Below are 13,569 nucleotides of genomic sequence, written 5' to 3' on the forward strand. Positions count from 1 at the left end.
TTGGGTTTCTAGTCCAAAATCTAACTATTGAAGGTTTGAAGAGAGTTTGATAAGCTTCATCCATTTAACTTGACTTCGGAAAATTTTTAAAGAAATCTTAAATTTGGGGAGATTTTAAGGAATGGTTGGAACTGTGTTTTATATAATTTTTTCCAAATCTAAATTTGGAGAGAAATTTAAGTAAGGACTGGAGATGCTCTCATATCACAGGACTCCAGCGAATGAGATAATGCTTGAACTCTCTCTTTTGAGATTGACTTGGATGAAGACAAGGAAATGTACTAGAAACACTTTTAACATGGAGGAATGAACAAGACTCAAGATTCGATGACAATTACCTTGTGGCCTTTAAAAATAAAAGAGAAAATGATCCAACCTCAAAACTAGGCCGAAATCACTCATTTTATTTTTATAAAAAATAATAATTTGGGCCTCTTAATTATTAAAAATAATAAATAAAAAATCCCAACTCTCTAACTTAGACCGGGCCATTTGCATGATTTTACCCAGCCTCAAAATAGGCCTTTTTGTAACCTTGGTCATCCACATTCGCATAGCTTGGGTTGTTCGATCAAATTTAGATTGAGTAAGATTGGTCTACCAAGATTCTTGATTGGATCAATTACAAAATATTTACATTAACTATAGTGTTACTTTCAATTTGGTACATGAGTTTTAAAACTTGACAATTAGGTACACAAGTTTTGCTCTATTTGACAATTATATACCTTCTGTCGCGTCTCTTGTTAGATCCGTCGTTTTTTGCTTACATGTCTATGTTAAATGCCATGTGGCACTAGCATGACACATCTTTTCGACATTTTGGATTCCAGCTTACTCTTTTCCGCTCATTAAATGAGTATTATAGACATAAGAATGAACTGAAATACCCATCTGATTGACATAATAGAGTGAGTTGGAATCCAAAGTATCGAAAAGATAGGTCCTAGTAGTGTAACGTGGCATTTAAAAGACACATAAGTAGAATTTAGTGGATCTACTGGGAGAGTGACATAAGGTATTTAATTGTTAAACAGAACAAAAGTTGTGTACCTAATTGTCAAGTTTTGAAACCCGTGTACCAAATTAAAAATGAAACTATAGCTAATGTAGATATTTTATAATTGATCCTTCTCGATTCTATAGGCAAGGTTGATCGACATCAACCCACTAAAGACAAGGTTGTCTAGATTAATTTTATGTAATTAAATTACACGGCACCAATAAGGTTGGGCGATCAACCTAGATGAAAACTTGGGTGAAATAAAAATAGAAGGTACAGGGGGGCTTCTCTTTCTCATTCAATTTTCTTTCGGATTGCCTTGCCATGGCCAATGTCCATTTATGACCCATACAGTTAAAGACCAAAAAAAAGAAAAAAAAAATTTAGAAAATCATTAATGTAATTTGGTTTTTTTTTTTTTTTTTTTTTTTTTGTCGATAGTGTGATTTGGTTCATTTGTATCTTTTTAACAGGTTCTGTAGAACTGAAAAATTTCAAAGAACAAACGAGACTACCGAAGATGGTTCATACAGTACAATAGACAGAAAACCAAAGAAAAAAAGGTATCTCAGGGTTTCTCTAAACAAAGATAATTCATACAATGCAAAAGAAATGTACAAGAAAATTATATGTCCAATCTATAGACATTTCATACACATTACACCACAAAAGTCTATACACACAAGCTGCAAATACTTCTGTAATTTAGAAGGGGATTTGGCAAGCCAAGTTGAATCCATCTTGCAAGCTTGTAATGATCATTCTCTTATTCAACAAGGTAGACAAGTTCATGCACACGTTGTTTGCAGTGGGCTTATCAAAAACAGCCTTGTGGGTACAAAGATTTTGGGTATGTATTTTCTCTGTGGCAGCATTATGGATGCCAAGAACATGTTTTATCAGCTTGATTTGCGATTTACTTTTCCTTGGAACTGGATGATTAGAGGGTTTAATATGATGGGTTACTTTGATTTGGCCTTGCACTTTTACTTTAAGATGTTGGGTTCTGGAGTTTCACCTGACAAGTATACCTTTCCGAGTGTAATTAAAGCTTGTGGTGGTTTAAATAATGTAAGATTGGGTAAAGCGGTTTACGATACAATTCAGTGTATGGGTTTTGAGGTGGATATATTTGTTGGTAGTTGTTTGATTCAACTATATGCAGACAATGGTTGTATCCATGATGCATGGTGCTTGTTTGATAAAATGCCCCACAAAGATTGTGTTTTATGGAATGTGATGCTTCATGGTTATGCTAAAAATGGAGATTCAAATAATACTCTCAGAATGTTCTTGGAAATGAGAAGCAGTGAAATTATGCCCAATGCAGTCACATTTGCTTGCATTTTGTCTGTTTGTGCCTCGGAAAAAGTGATTGGTTTTGGTACTCAACTCCATGGGCTAGTTGTTTCTTGTGGGTTGGAGTCGCATTCTCCAGTGGCTAATACATTGTTAGCAATGTACTCAAAATGTCAGTGCTTGTATGATGCTCGTAAGTTGTTTGATATGATGTCACGTACTGATTTAGTGACATGGAATGGAATGATATCTGGGTATATACAAAATGGGTTTATGAGTGAGGCTGCACATTTGTTTCAAGAGATGATATCTTCTGGTGTCAAACCGGACTCAATCACCTTTGCAAGTTTTCTTCCGTCGGTTGCTGAACTGGCTAGCGTCAAGCAAGGTAAGGAAATTCACGGTTACATTGTAAGACATTGTGTGCCTTTGGATGTGTTTTTGAAAAGTGCACTTATTGATGTATACTTCAAGTGCAGAAATGTGGACATGGCACACAAGATTTTCAACCAAAGTACCAGAACTGATGTTGTCATGTGTACTGCTATGATTTCAGGGTTTGTCCTTAATGGGAAGAATAATGATGCATTGGAAATTTTTAGATGGTTACTTAAAGAGAAAATGAGACCGAATTCTCTAACCCTAGCATGTGTTTTACCAGCTTGTGCTGGTCTGGCTGCTCTGAAATTGGGAAAGGAATTGCATTGTAACATCCTCAAGTATGGGCTTGATGGAAGGTGTTATGTGGGAAGTGCCCTTACAGACATGTATGCAAAATCTGGAAGATTGGATCTTGCTCATCAAGTTTTTCAAAGATTGTCTGAAAGGGATGCCATTTGTTGGAACTCAATGATAACAAGCTATTCCCAGAATGGCAAACCAGAGGAGGCCATTGATCTATTTCGTCAAATGGGCATGGAAGGTGCCAAGTATGACTGTGTAAGCATTTCAGCTGTGCTTTCTGCATGTGCAAACTTACCGTCACTTCATTATGGGAAAGAGATTCATGGTTTCATGATTAGAAGTGCATTTAGCTCTGATCTTTTTGCTGAGAGTGCACTGATAGACATGTATGCCAAATGTGGAAACCTAGTTCTTGCTCGCTGTGTGTTTGACATGATGGAAGAGAAAAATGAAGTTTCCTGGAACAGCATCATTTCTGCTTATGGGAATCACGGCCGCCTTAAGGACTCTCTTGTTCTGTTTCATGAAATGTTAGATAATGGAATCCTGCCTGATCATGTCACCTTTCTTGGTATAATATCTGCTTGTGGCCATGCAGGCCAAGTTGACGATGGAATTTTCTACTTCCATTGCATGACCGAGAAATATGGGATCCCAGCTAGGTTGGAGCATTATGCTTGCATGGTAGATCTATTTGGGCGTGCTGGACGTTTACTTGAAGCATTTGAAACAATAAAGAGCATGCCATTCTCCCCAGATTCTGGTGTATGGGGAACATTGCTTGGAGCTTGTCGAGTCCATGGCAATATTGAGCTTGCTGAAGAAGCATCTAGACATCTTTTTGAATTGGAACCACAAAATTCTGGCTATTATATATTACTCTCAAATATACATGCTGATGCTGGAAAATGGGGGAGTGTGCTTAAGGTTCGAAGTTTGATGAAGGAAAGAGAAGTTCTGAAAGTTCCTGGGTACAGTTGGATTGAGGTCAACAACAGCACTCATATGTTTGTTGCAGCAGACAAAAGTCACCCACAGTCTGCTCAGTTATATTCATTGCTCAATAGTCTTCTTCTAGAGTTAAGAAAAGAGGGTTATAATCCTCAATGTTACCTTCCAACGCACCCACAAACATTAGGAATGTAATTACTGGAAAGTTTCATCATCTCCCATAATCCTAGCAACTTCAGGATTACGAATATGGTGCTGGCCTATGAAATATGGCAAGCAAGAGATAATAAACATTTGTGTTTAGTTATATCTATTCAGTTCCATTACTTATTTAAAACCCTTTTTCTTTTTCTTTCTTTTGTGGTTTTGAGATCAAGCAAGGAATAAAAACTCCACCTTCTGTGAAAGCCCAGATTTGATATACAAAAGCTTGTATACAGACTCCCAAAAGGTTATTTTCATAAATATCATTGTTTCGTACTCTGTCTAAATCTTCAAGGCTTATATTATTTCCTTTTATATACAGGTTGAGGCTCTAAAAAATGAAAACAATCAGCTTTCATTGAAGTTGGAAATTGCTCTTTGCATGAAGCAGTATGTTAATTTTGCTCCCTTGAATTTCCATATCAGTGACAATAGACATAAGTGTCCAATGTATGATTTGGGGAACACCCTCTGTTTTTGGTCATTCTGCATTTGTCAGTTTTCAACGTTAATGTTTAAAATGCATAATACATGTCTGATTACCGAATTCTAGTTTATAAAACTATTCAGAAATCCAAAAAATATATATATCTATCAAGGATAGTTTTGTTATGTTCTTTAAAGTTTAGCCCTTTACATTTTCTCTGAAGATGTTGAGTGATCTTTGAATTTATGCATGCTTTGGTTGGTTGGTTGTAGTATGAGAATGGGGCTCGTACATTTTCTGAAATGACTGAGAAATTTAACGATGTGACTCTAATCTCTAATCTGGAAAAAGCTACTGAAACGGTAGTAAATGTGTTATCTCAAGCAGCATGCCTAGCTCCTGCTGTTGAAGCACCCCAAGCTGCAGCTAAGAGAAAGAAAGAGTTTACAGGAAATGAAAGGTACTGAAGTTCACCAGTTAATCTGATTGGTTTAGCCAGTCTTCTAGAAGAGGAAGAATCATGTTGGTTTAGAAACTGTGTTTTATTTTGTTGGATATTGAGTGAATGTTCTGTCTGTATCTTTGGTTTGAGCATTTTGACTGTGATATTGTGATATCAATGTGATGTCTGTTGGTTTAAGTCCTGACATCGGGTTCATATAATGTTTAGATGTTCCTCAAGTCACCTATATTTTTGTAGGTTCCTCAATGACTGATAGAGTACATACAATTGAGAATGCTTGCTATGCAAAAGAAGGGAGGCAACTTTCCTCTCCTATTAGATCTCTGTTTGTCAATCTTTTTTGCAAGCTGCGTTTTGTTCATTGGATGGTTACGGTCTTCAACTATCCTTGAATGACATGGAAGGGAATGTAGTCCAGGCATATATGGCATGCATGCATTTCTTAAGTACAAATGTCAAGGATTTTCAGTGGTCGGTGACCCGAGATTTGTGTTCCTTGTTGAGAATTTAGATCACATTTGGTGCTTTGTCTAATTATCTGTATGGTGGTTTATGCCTCGTCACAAGTTTTGTTTAAGTACCCAATACTAATCGAAAAAAGAAAAACAGTTTACTTATGCATCTAAACTAGTTTATAAATGCAACTGATAAACGATCATCCTACTTGGCCACACAGGCTTGTAATAAGTGAGTTTGCCTCGGTCATCTCTCTGATAATGTCAAAACCAGGCTGCATTCTTTGGGTGTGAAACAGATTCATCCTTTTATGAATTTCTGAAATTGGGGTAGATGGTAAAGGAAAGGACGTTGAGCTGGTGTGAAGGTGAGTTTTCTGGTATGTAGAAGTTGTATTGTTTAAGCTTGTGGAAAATAGGGATGAAATAATGATAATAACAATAATAATAAAGTAAAAAATATATATATTTAACTCAATCCTGGATTTAGTCTAATGTTAAACACTAGAATCTACATAGAATAAAATGTCATTCTCCCCGCAGATAACATTTGATATTGGTTTCCCAATGTCTCTTGTATGTGTGAAATTTGGTTTCCAGCAGAATATTGTTGTATGCTTCTCTGGGTTGAAATTAAACCAACCTAATATGCCATAATTTTAGTATTTCTTTTAAAGGTTTTGTTGGCACTTGGAAAGATAATTGTTTTATCAAAACTAGCAAACGTTTACCCTCTTTTTCCAAGAATAACATTTTGAAATAAAACTTCTCAGTTTGGTTCGTATAACACAAAATTCACAGCAAAAGTCAACCAGCTAGCCTTTCCAAGAAATTCTCTTTTTACTTGTAACATCTCTTGTGGAACAATCCTAGACACAAATTTATCATCTTTATTGAATTTTGATAACTTCTGAAAATTTAATTTGTTAGAAAAAGTGGCTAGATTATTTAGAGTCATACATATAATCTCACATCAGCTATGCAAAGAATCATCTTTTGGGTATATAAAGAATGGAACCGCAGACACTAATGCCAATTTATATTTTAAAACTTCGTACTCTAGCGGCACATATGACTAAACTGATGAGAAAGAATATCGACATATGGGGTGTGACTCATGAATATCCTTTTGCACAACATTTATCTTGTGGCACTCATTCATCTTGAATAGTTAATTGATATGACAAACGGGTCAAGCTTTACTCTTTGTTTAATTTCCAAATCAAAAAGTTAAATTATAAACAGTGTCTGGCATGTTCAAGGCACACAAGCTCCCAAACTAATAGCAACAAAAATCCAGATAGCTCATTGCATTGCTTAGCAACGTACCCTACATTTTGCTCTTCTTGAATCAAATATCGTATATACTATATATTCTCCGGCTGCATGCTTAATTTGACCCTGAAATGTAAGAAAACCATGCATAGTCCTTAACGCCATGAACTCATAATTTGCTTCATGAAATCCATCGCCGTCTTTGGAATTTCCAATCATCACAACACATCACCATCACCACGTACCAAATCCAAAACTTGATTTCTGACAATGCTCATAATCTCATCCTACACCAAACAATAGAAGTTAATTGCATCTGCCAAATCAATCCAATGCCAAGCCCTTCCTTAATCCGACGCTCTTCGTCCCTCCCCCGCCTCTCGAAAACCTGGCCCTCCCAGTACACTCTCCCGGAAGACCTCCCTGCTACGAACCGCTCTGCATGCTCGACTGCCACGTCGAAAATTAGTACTTTTCGCAAGAAATTTGGAAAACTTATCATCGGGAGGAAGAGGGATTCGGACTTGACTGAGAAAACTCTGGAGGTTCACAATAAGATACAGGAGAGTATCCCGGTTCACAACCATGTACAGCAGATTAGTACTCTCGAGCATTATGATTATGGCCGGTTCCAGCTGCATAATCATGATGAGAAATATAGCCCCTATTACATTAGGGGACTCACGCATCCGAGCAGTAGTACTGGGCCTCGGACTCCGGGGCAAGAGAGTCGTGCCCCAAGTGCTGTTAGTTGGACTTCTGTCTCCACCTTCTTCATCAAAATGCGAGATTGGAGCTCTCGCATTGGTTCAAAAAGCAAGGTGTACAGCAAGAAGCTGAAACCTTCTGCTTACAAATGGTCCGGTACACCACCAGCACCAATTGAGTTGTCAGCGAATTCAGAAGGGTCGACTTTGGTGAACGAGGAGATCATCATGAGCAGTAATGAAAATAATATTGTTGAGAAGCCATTGAGGGAGAGAGTCATAGGAGCAGCTGCACCAACAAATGATCCAAAGGTGATGGAAATAGACAAGAAGTTTGTGTGGGCAGACAAGCACCAACCCCTTTGCTTGGAAGATTTCATATGTAATAGAGACAAAGCAACTCAGCTGCAGGCTTTGGTATGCAGTATCACACCTTCTCGATCAATCTTAATTGCTTTTTTTTTATTTATTTGTACTCCTTAATTTGCTGTGATATATTTATTCATATTGAAATTAAAATACTTGATGTCTATGTGAATTTGTGTATTAATTACAGGCAAGAGAAGGAGGATGTGGGCATTTCATATTTGAAGGACCACCAGGCGTGGGGAGGAGAACTATGATCTGGGCTATGCTTCGAGAGGCTTTTGGACGTGACACAATACATGTAAATATTATGTTATCTTCAAGGATCACTCGCATACGTACGAAATAGGATTCGTTGCTTATTTCTTTCCATGCTAATTAATATTGTACTTTTGTTCAAAACGGACGGTGTGATTTTGGAGTTTAGGGCTAAGTGATTGGACTCATGATTTAGTATTTAGGCTGAAATGATAATTAAATGAAAGCCTAAGACAATGAATTTGTATGCATAAGAAAGCATCCGGACTCAATCATTATATCAAGTCTTTCATTTTTAAAATAAATTGTGATTAGAAATTAAGATGAATCTGGATCCTCCTCCTTAACTCGGTTATATATCATTGATTTCTAATCCAAGTGGTTCATTACAAATTCAAAAAAATTTCTTTCATTTTGTTTAGGGTTTAATATATATATATATTAATAAAAGTAAATGATATATTATAATCCTTGAATTTCGAATTAATGAACGTACTACTTGAATTAGAAACGTACGAGATGGATAACCAAGAAAAGAAGAGGCTTGAGACACAAAAAGATCTACTAAGACTACTATATTTCTTTTTAATTAATTCATCTAAAATTTTTAATGGTACCATTCCGTTTTCTTTGAAATTCTCAGGCCAGGGAGGAATTCAAGGCATTTAACTTGAAGGTAATTTCCAAATCACTTTGTTTCAATGCATTTATATATATACTAATAGAATAATAACTATATATTGACCCTTTTGGAATTTTTATTTCCATAGGGTGAAATGGTAGGTAGTATTGAAGTACATGTAAAGCACTCCCCTCAACATGTAGAAGTGAATCTTTCTGAACTGAAAGGCTATGAGAAGCATGTGATTGTTGAACTCATGAAGGAAGCACAAACACATAACAAGATAACCAACAAAGCTATTCCCTGCGGCCCTGAGAACTGCCGAGGAATATATTTATTTGGAGGGTAATGTTCTTCTGCCAAATAATATGCTTATGTTGCCAGACTATGAATTTGAAGCACATATACATATATAGCCAGATTCTCAGTCTGTACGTAGCCAAAAGAACACTAATTTCTGGTTATTTGGATCTCAACTCATGTATAAATAAAGCCTTGCCTACTTATTTATGTTTGTGCAGCAATAATCTTATATGAGGCAGACAAGCTCTCTACAGATGCCCTACTATATATAAAGTGGCTATTAGAAAGGTATAAAGGGTGTAATAAGGTCTTCTTCTGCTGCTCTGATGTCTCAAAGCTTCAGGCAATCAGATCACTTTGTACTGTTGTTGAGCTTTTACCGCCTTCAAAGAATGAGGTTGGAAATTAATTACTAGTTTATATTTATATAGTAATCCTAATTAAAAAGAGTTTATATATTATAAGCTTCTTAATTAATATTCTGCATTTTCAGCTTGTTGAAGTTTTGAAATTTATAGCTGAACAAGAAGGCATAGATTTGCCACATGAACTGGCTGAAAAATTTGCTGAAAATTCTAAAAATAATCTTGGTCTGGCGATTCGATCATTCGAGGCTACTTGGAAGAAAAGGTAAGAAGAAAACTCCCATCTGTTGATATATATATATATATAATTTTATTGATTGTGAATTATTTCTTATCTGTTTGTTTAATTTCCATCATTAATTTATGTGCTCTTGCTGTGGTCTGCTACGGCGTACGTACATATTGCAGTTATCCCTTTAAAGAAGATCAAGTAATTTTCACAGGTTGGGAAGATAACATTGCAGATATTGCCAAGAATATGATCCAAGAGCAAAGCCCCAAACAGTATGCTCTTTTGAATTGTTGAAATATTATTTTTAATTCCCCATAAATTCAATGTGGGTTAAGTACGTAAACCAACAATTCCCCATTACTAAATGGGGAATGGATGCCACTAGCATATAAGAGTCAATGGTTACCTTTCGCGATGTACAAACTTTCTACATATGTCGGTTATATATAAGCTTCATTTTACGATGTGCCTATAAAACTCAGTGACTTTCATATACATGTTGATAGTTGAAGATTATATTAACCGGCACGTTCAAAAATTCCTCCTGGAATTCAAATACAAAAATTTGCAAGTTGAGATTTAATTATCAAACCGAGAAAACAATTGAAATCATTCCATATCTTTTTGCAGGCTATATATTATCCGTGGGAAGCTTCAAAATCTTATAGTGCATGGTGTAGCTCCCGAATTCATTTTCAAGGTAAGCACTTACTTTTATTCCCTTTATAAGTAGCATCTGTGTCTAATTGAAGTAATTATAGGTACTATATATGCTAATTAATTAACCAAATATTCATAATTTTGCAGTCCCTGGTAGAAGAACTGAAGAAGCATTTGGATGAGAATTTGCAGTATCGAATTGAGAGCATGTATGATGAATACAATGTAAGGATATGCAAAGCTTTGTTTTGATAAATTTTTAATTTCTCCCTTAAATGAGTTATGATTAATGTCACCATAACATCTTATATTTTCTCTTGTATCCAGAGGAATGATGAAAATATGTTTGAGTGTGACAATCCATCCAGAAAGAATATTCAACAATTCTTGAGGATTGAAGGTACAACAACTGATTCAAGTAGTGAATATAAGATAATTAAGATCGATATATTCATAATTAAAACACTGAAATGATCACTGTTTAATCAAATAGTTGAATATGAAATTATCCCATAATCTCTTGTCTGCATGACATGTTTAATTTCAATATTCTTGTTATATAACGCAAGTTTATTTTCATCTTCTCCCAGAGTTCATAGCCAAATTCATGAGCTGCTACAAGGGTTGCACAAATACCAAGATTTATGCACCATGATAGTCCAAGTACAACTCCCTCAAAGAACTATTATGTATCTTAATGTCTTTGTGGTGAAATGCAGAAGGCACACGCCTTTCACTTTTTACCATATTTATATAATTGGTATTGCTGCTGGTGTTGGAAAACTATTTGTTTTTCTTGCAAAACTTGTGATCATGGCTTATAAACTAAATACACACAGAATGCTGTAGAATTTAATAAGGTGTGGTATGACCAAAATGTTTGTCAGAATATTCTGAGAAAGAAACTACTGTGTACTTTCTCCATGATGTAAATTGATAACAGGCACGGAGCAGGGTGGGGTCATTGGTGGCATGTGACCCCAATAAGTCTATTGTGTTGTCCACATGTATTTAATCTTGAACCCATATACTCTGTTTCAAAATAAAAATATAGACGTACCCCTTGCAAATATGCAAACAATATTTATGAATGTGGAAAAATGATAATAAATAAAATATCTTACATTTTCATGGTATTTCTTGCAGCCAAAAAACTTCCTATTGGATGATAATTAATAATATTTCCCTGCCATGGAATTCCAATTTGGCTGCTGTTTAACATGTTTAGTTGTATTTATGGTGTTTTGTTTATGATTGGCTTGTTGGTATTGTTGAATGCAAATCACATTTTTTATTTTGTTTAGCATGCCTCTATTATGATAAAATCCTGGTTCTGCCACTGATAACAGGTGTGGTTTTTTCTTAAGCAATGTATATTATCAGTTACAGGGACGAATCCAGGATTTTAAAATGGGGTGGGCTAAACTTAGCTTACGAGTGAAACTCGACCGTATAAATGAATTTTATTAGCAAAAAAAAAAAAGTTACACCTAATTAGGGGAAATATAATGAGCCTTACTCTAAAAATGCATATCTAAACAAATGAAAAAAATCGCACAAAAAAAGAAGATAGCAATACAACAATTAAATATGCAATGCAAATACAATATAATACTATCTAAGTTGGGTCATATGTTTTTTCAAATAGCAAAAATCATTAAGTATCGATACTATTAGAAAATTCTCTTTTAATGTGGATGATCATACAATAATAACTTGTAGACCTATAAGTATGAGTAACTTAGTTAATACCTTGAAAATGAATATCTGCACATAAAAGATATACAACTTAAATTTAGAATTGCATGTCTATTGTTTATATGTTCCCAATTTTTCAAATCCCAACTTGATAGGTTCCCAATTTAGAATTTTATATTGTTTTATATGTTCCCAATCAATTTGTAATTTAACCATCACAATAATCAAGCTAGAGTTTAATCAAAAAAAGAATCAAACCCTAATTTAATTATAAAAAATAATCAAAGCTCTAATTTTAAAATTGCAAAAATTTCTAATTTTAATAGATAGTTGAGCCAAAAAAAAGTATAGAGATTGGGTGCAAATACATATATAATACCTTGGCGGCTTGGCACCCCTTGGAGATTGGAGGGTTGAGCTATTTGTGTGGGGCCGGGGAGATGAGTTTTGGAGCTGCAGAGGAAAGAAGTTGGAGCAAGTGCGGATCTATGGGCTGTTTTTGGGGGGAGTGGAAGTAAGTAAAAGTAATTTTTTTTCATTAAACAAAGAGGCAGTAGCTGCAGCATGTGAGAAGTTGTTCCTCAGCAGAAAAAAAAAAAATACTTAAACTGTGGGTAGTGGGCTACTGTGCATGGGATGGAAATTGGATGGGCTAAGCTACCTAGGTAAGCTAAAAAACCAGAAAAAGAGCATGGGCTGCAGCCCATGCAGCCCACAACGTGCATTCGTCACTGATCAGTTATATGAAAATTTTGACACCTATATTGGCAATTATATTTCCTTATATTTTTCTAAGGAAAAGGGTTTAACATAGATAATTTCTAGAACATCCTTGACCCATAGCAGGAAAAAACTCCAATAGGACGGACATATACGTTCAATGTGTCTGTCTCTCTTATCATGTGATGAGAGATAAACACATAAAATATATACGCCCGTCTCATAAAAGTTTTTTCTCTAGAAAGCATCCCTAAGACAATGGTAAGCAACTATTTGAGAAACCCCGAAGTCCAAATCCTCTCTGAATGTAGATATTATGTCCCCACTTAGCTAAGACGCAAAAGCCAAATTGGTGTCTTTGAAAATATGTTTGAGATGAACTTCTTCTATAAGACTACTTAGCGAATGGATATATCTTCCACAAATACACCAAGGGACTGTAATTCATAATCGAGTCAACAATCAATGTTGGAACCTCACTCAATTTGAATCCGCGTTCCAGAGGCAGTTCAACGTAAACTATCTCTAAGCGCCAGACATGCCATCAATAATATAGAGGCATTAACTGTTTCAATTTTTGGTTACCAACTAATGTGATAGATGATACGTCATATTCTTACTAATTATAAATAAATGAAACTCAGAGCGGATCCAGATCTGAACAAATAAAATACTGTTACATTAATTAAAATCTAAAAATTGGAATAATAGTTAGTGTCTCTTGTTGATGCAAAAATCCGCTTGGTGATGCAACAACTTAAAGTGGATAATCTAGCTGATGAAGAAGCCTTGTTGGAAGGTGATTAGGATGGTTAGACCTTGTTGAATTGCTGGTTGATGTTGATGAGATTTTCCTGCATGAACAAAGATCAACGGA

General features: G+C 35.4%; 2 protein-coding genes across 3 annotated transcripts; both read left to right on the top strand.

Annotated features, from left to right (window-relative positions):
• Window positions 1–1,615: 1,615 nt before the first annotated feature.
• LOC147291116 (pentatricopeptide repeat-containing protein At4g21300-like) lies at window positions 1,616–4,595 on the top strand. Of its 2 annotated transcripts, XM_086237892.1 has the most exons (3): window positions 1,787–2,690; window positions 2,859–4,388; window positions 4,464–4,595. In XM_086237892.1, the coding sequence occupies exons 1-2, from the start codon at window positions 1,856–1,858 to the stop codon at window positions 4,130–4,132; spliced, it is 2,109 nt and encodes a 702-aa protein (XP_086094018.1). In that variant the 5' UTR covers window positions 1,787–1,855; the 3' UTR covers window positions 4,133–4,388; window positions 4,464–4,595. The 2 variants fall into 2 exon arrangements, with proteins under 2 accessions (XP_086094017.1, XP_086094018.1); XM_086237891.1 differs by having other exon boundaries at window positions 1,616–4,388.
• A 2,498-nt stretch (window positions 4,596–7,093) lies between these two features.
• LOC147291117 (replication factor C subunit 3-like) lies at window positions 7,094–10,929 on the top strand. Its single transcript, XM_086235878.1, has 11 exons — window positions 7,094–7,885; window positions 8,025–8,135; window positions 8,736–8,768; window positions 8,863–9,038; window positions 9,234–9,414; window positions 9,511–9,647; window positions 9,791–9,886; window positions 10,245–10,314; window positions 10,422–10,499; window positions 10,602–10,674; window positions 10,865–10,929. The coding sequence occupies exons 1-11, from the start codon at window positions 7,094–7,096 to the stop codon at window positions 10,927–10,929; spliced, it is 1,812 nt and encodes a 603-aa protein (XP_086092004.1).
• The last annotated feature ends 2,640 nt before the right edge of the window (window positions 10,930–13,569 follow it).

This window comes from Dryas octopetala, chromosome 3 (assembly GCF_963921425.1).
Source record: "Dryas octopetala chromosome 3, drDryOcto1.1, whole genome shotgun sequence".
In the NCBI taxonomy this organism is placed as follows: domain Eukaryota; kingdom Viridiplantae; phylum Streptophyta; class Magnoliopsida; order Rosales; family Rosaceae; genus Dryas; species Dryas octopetala.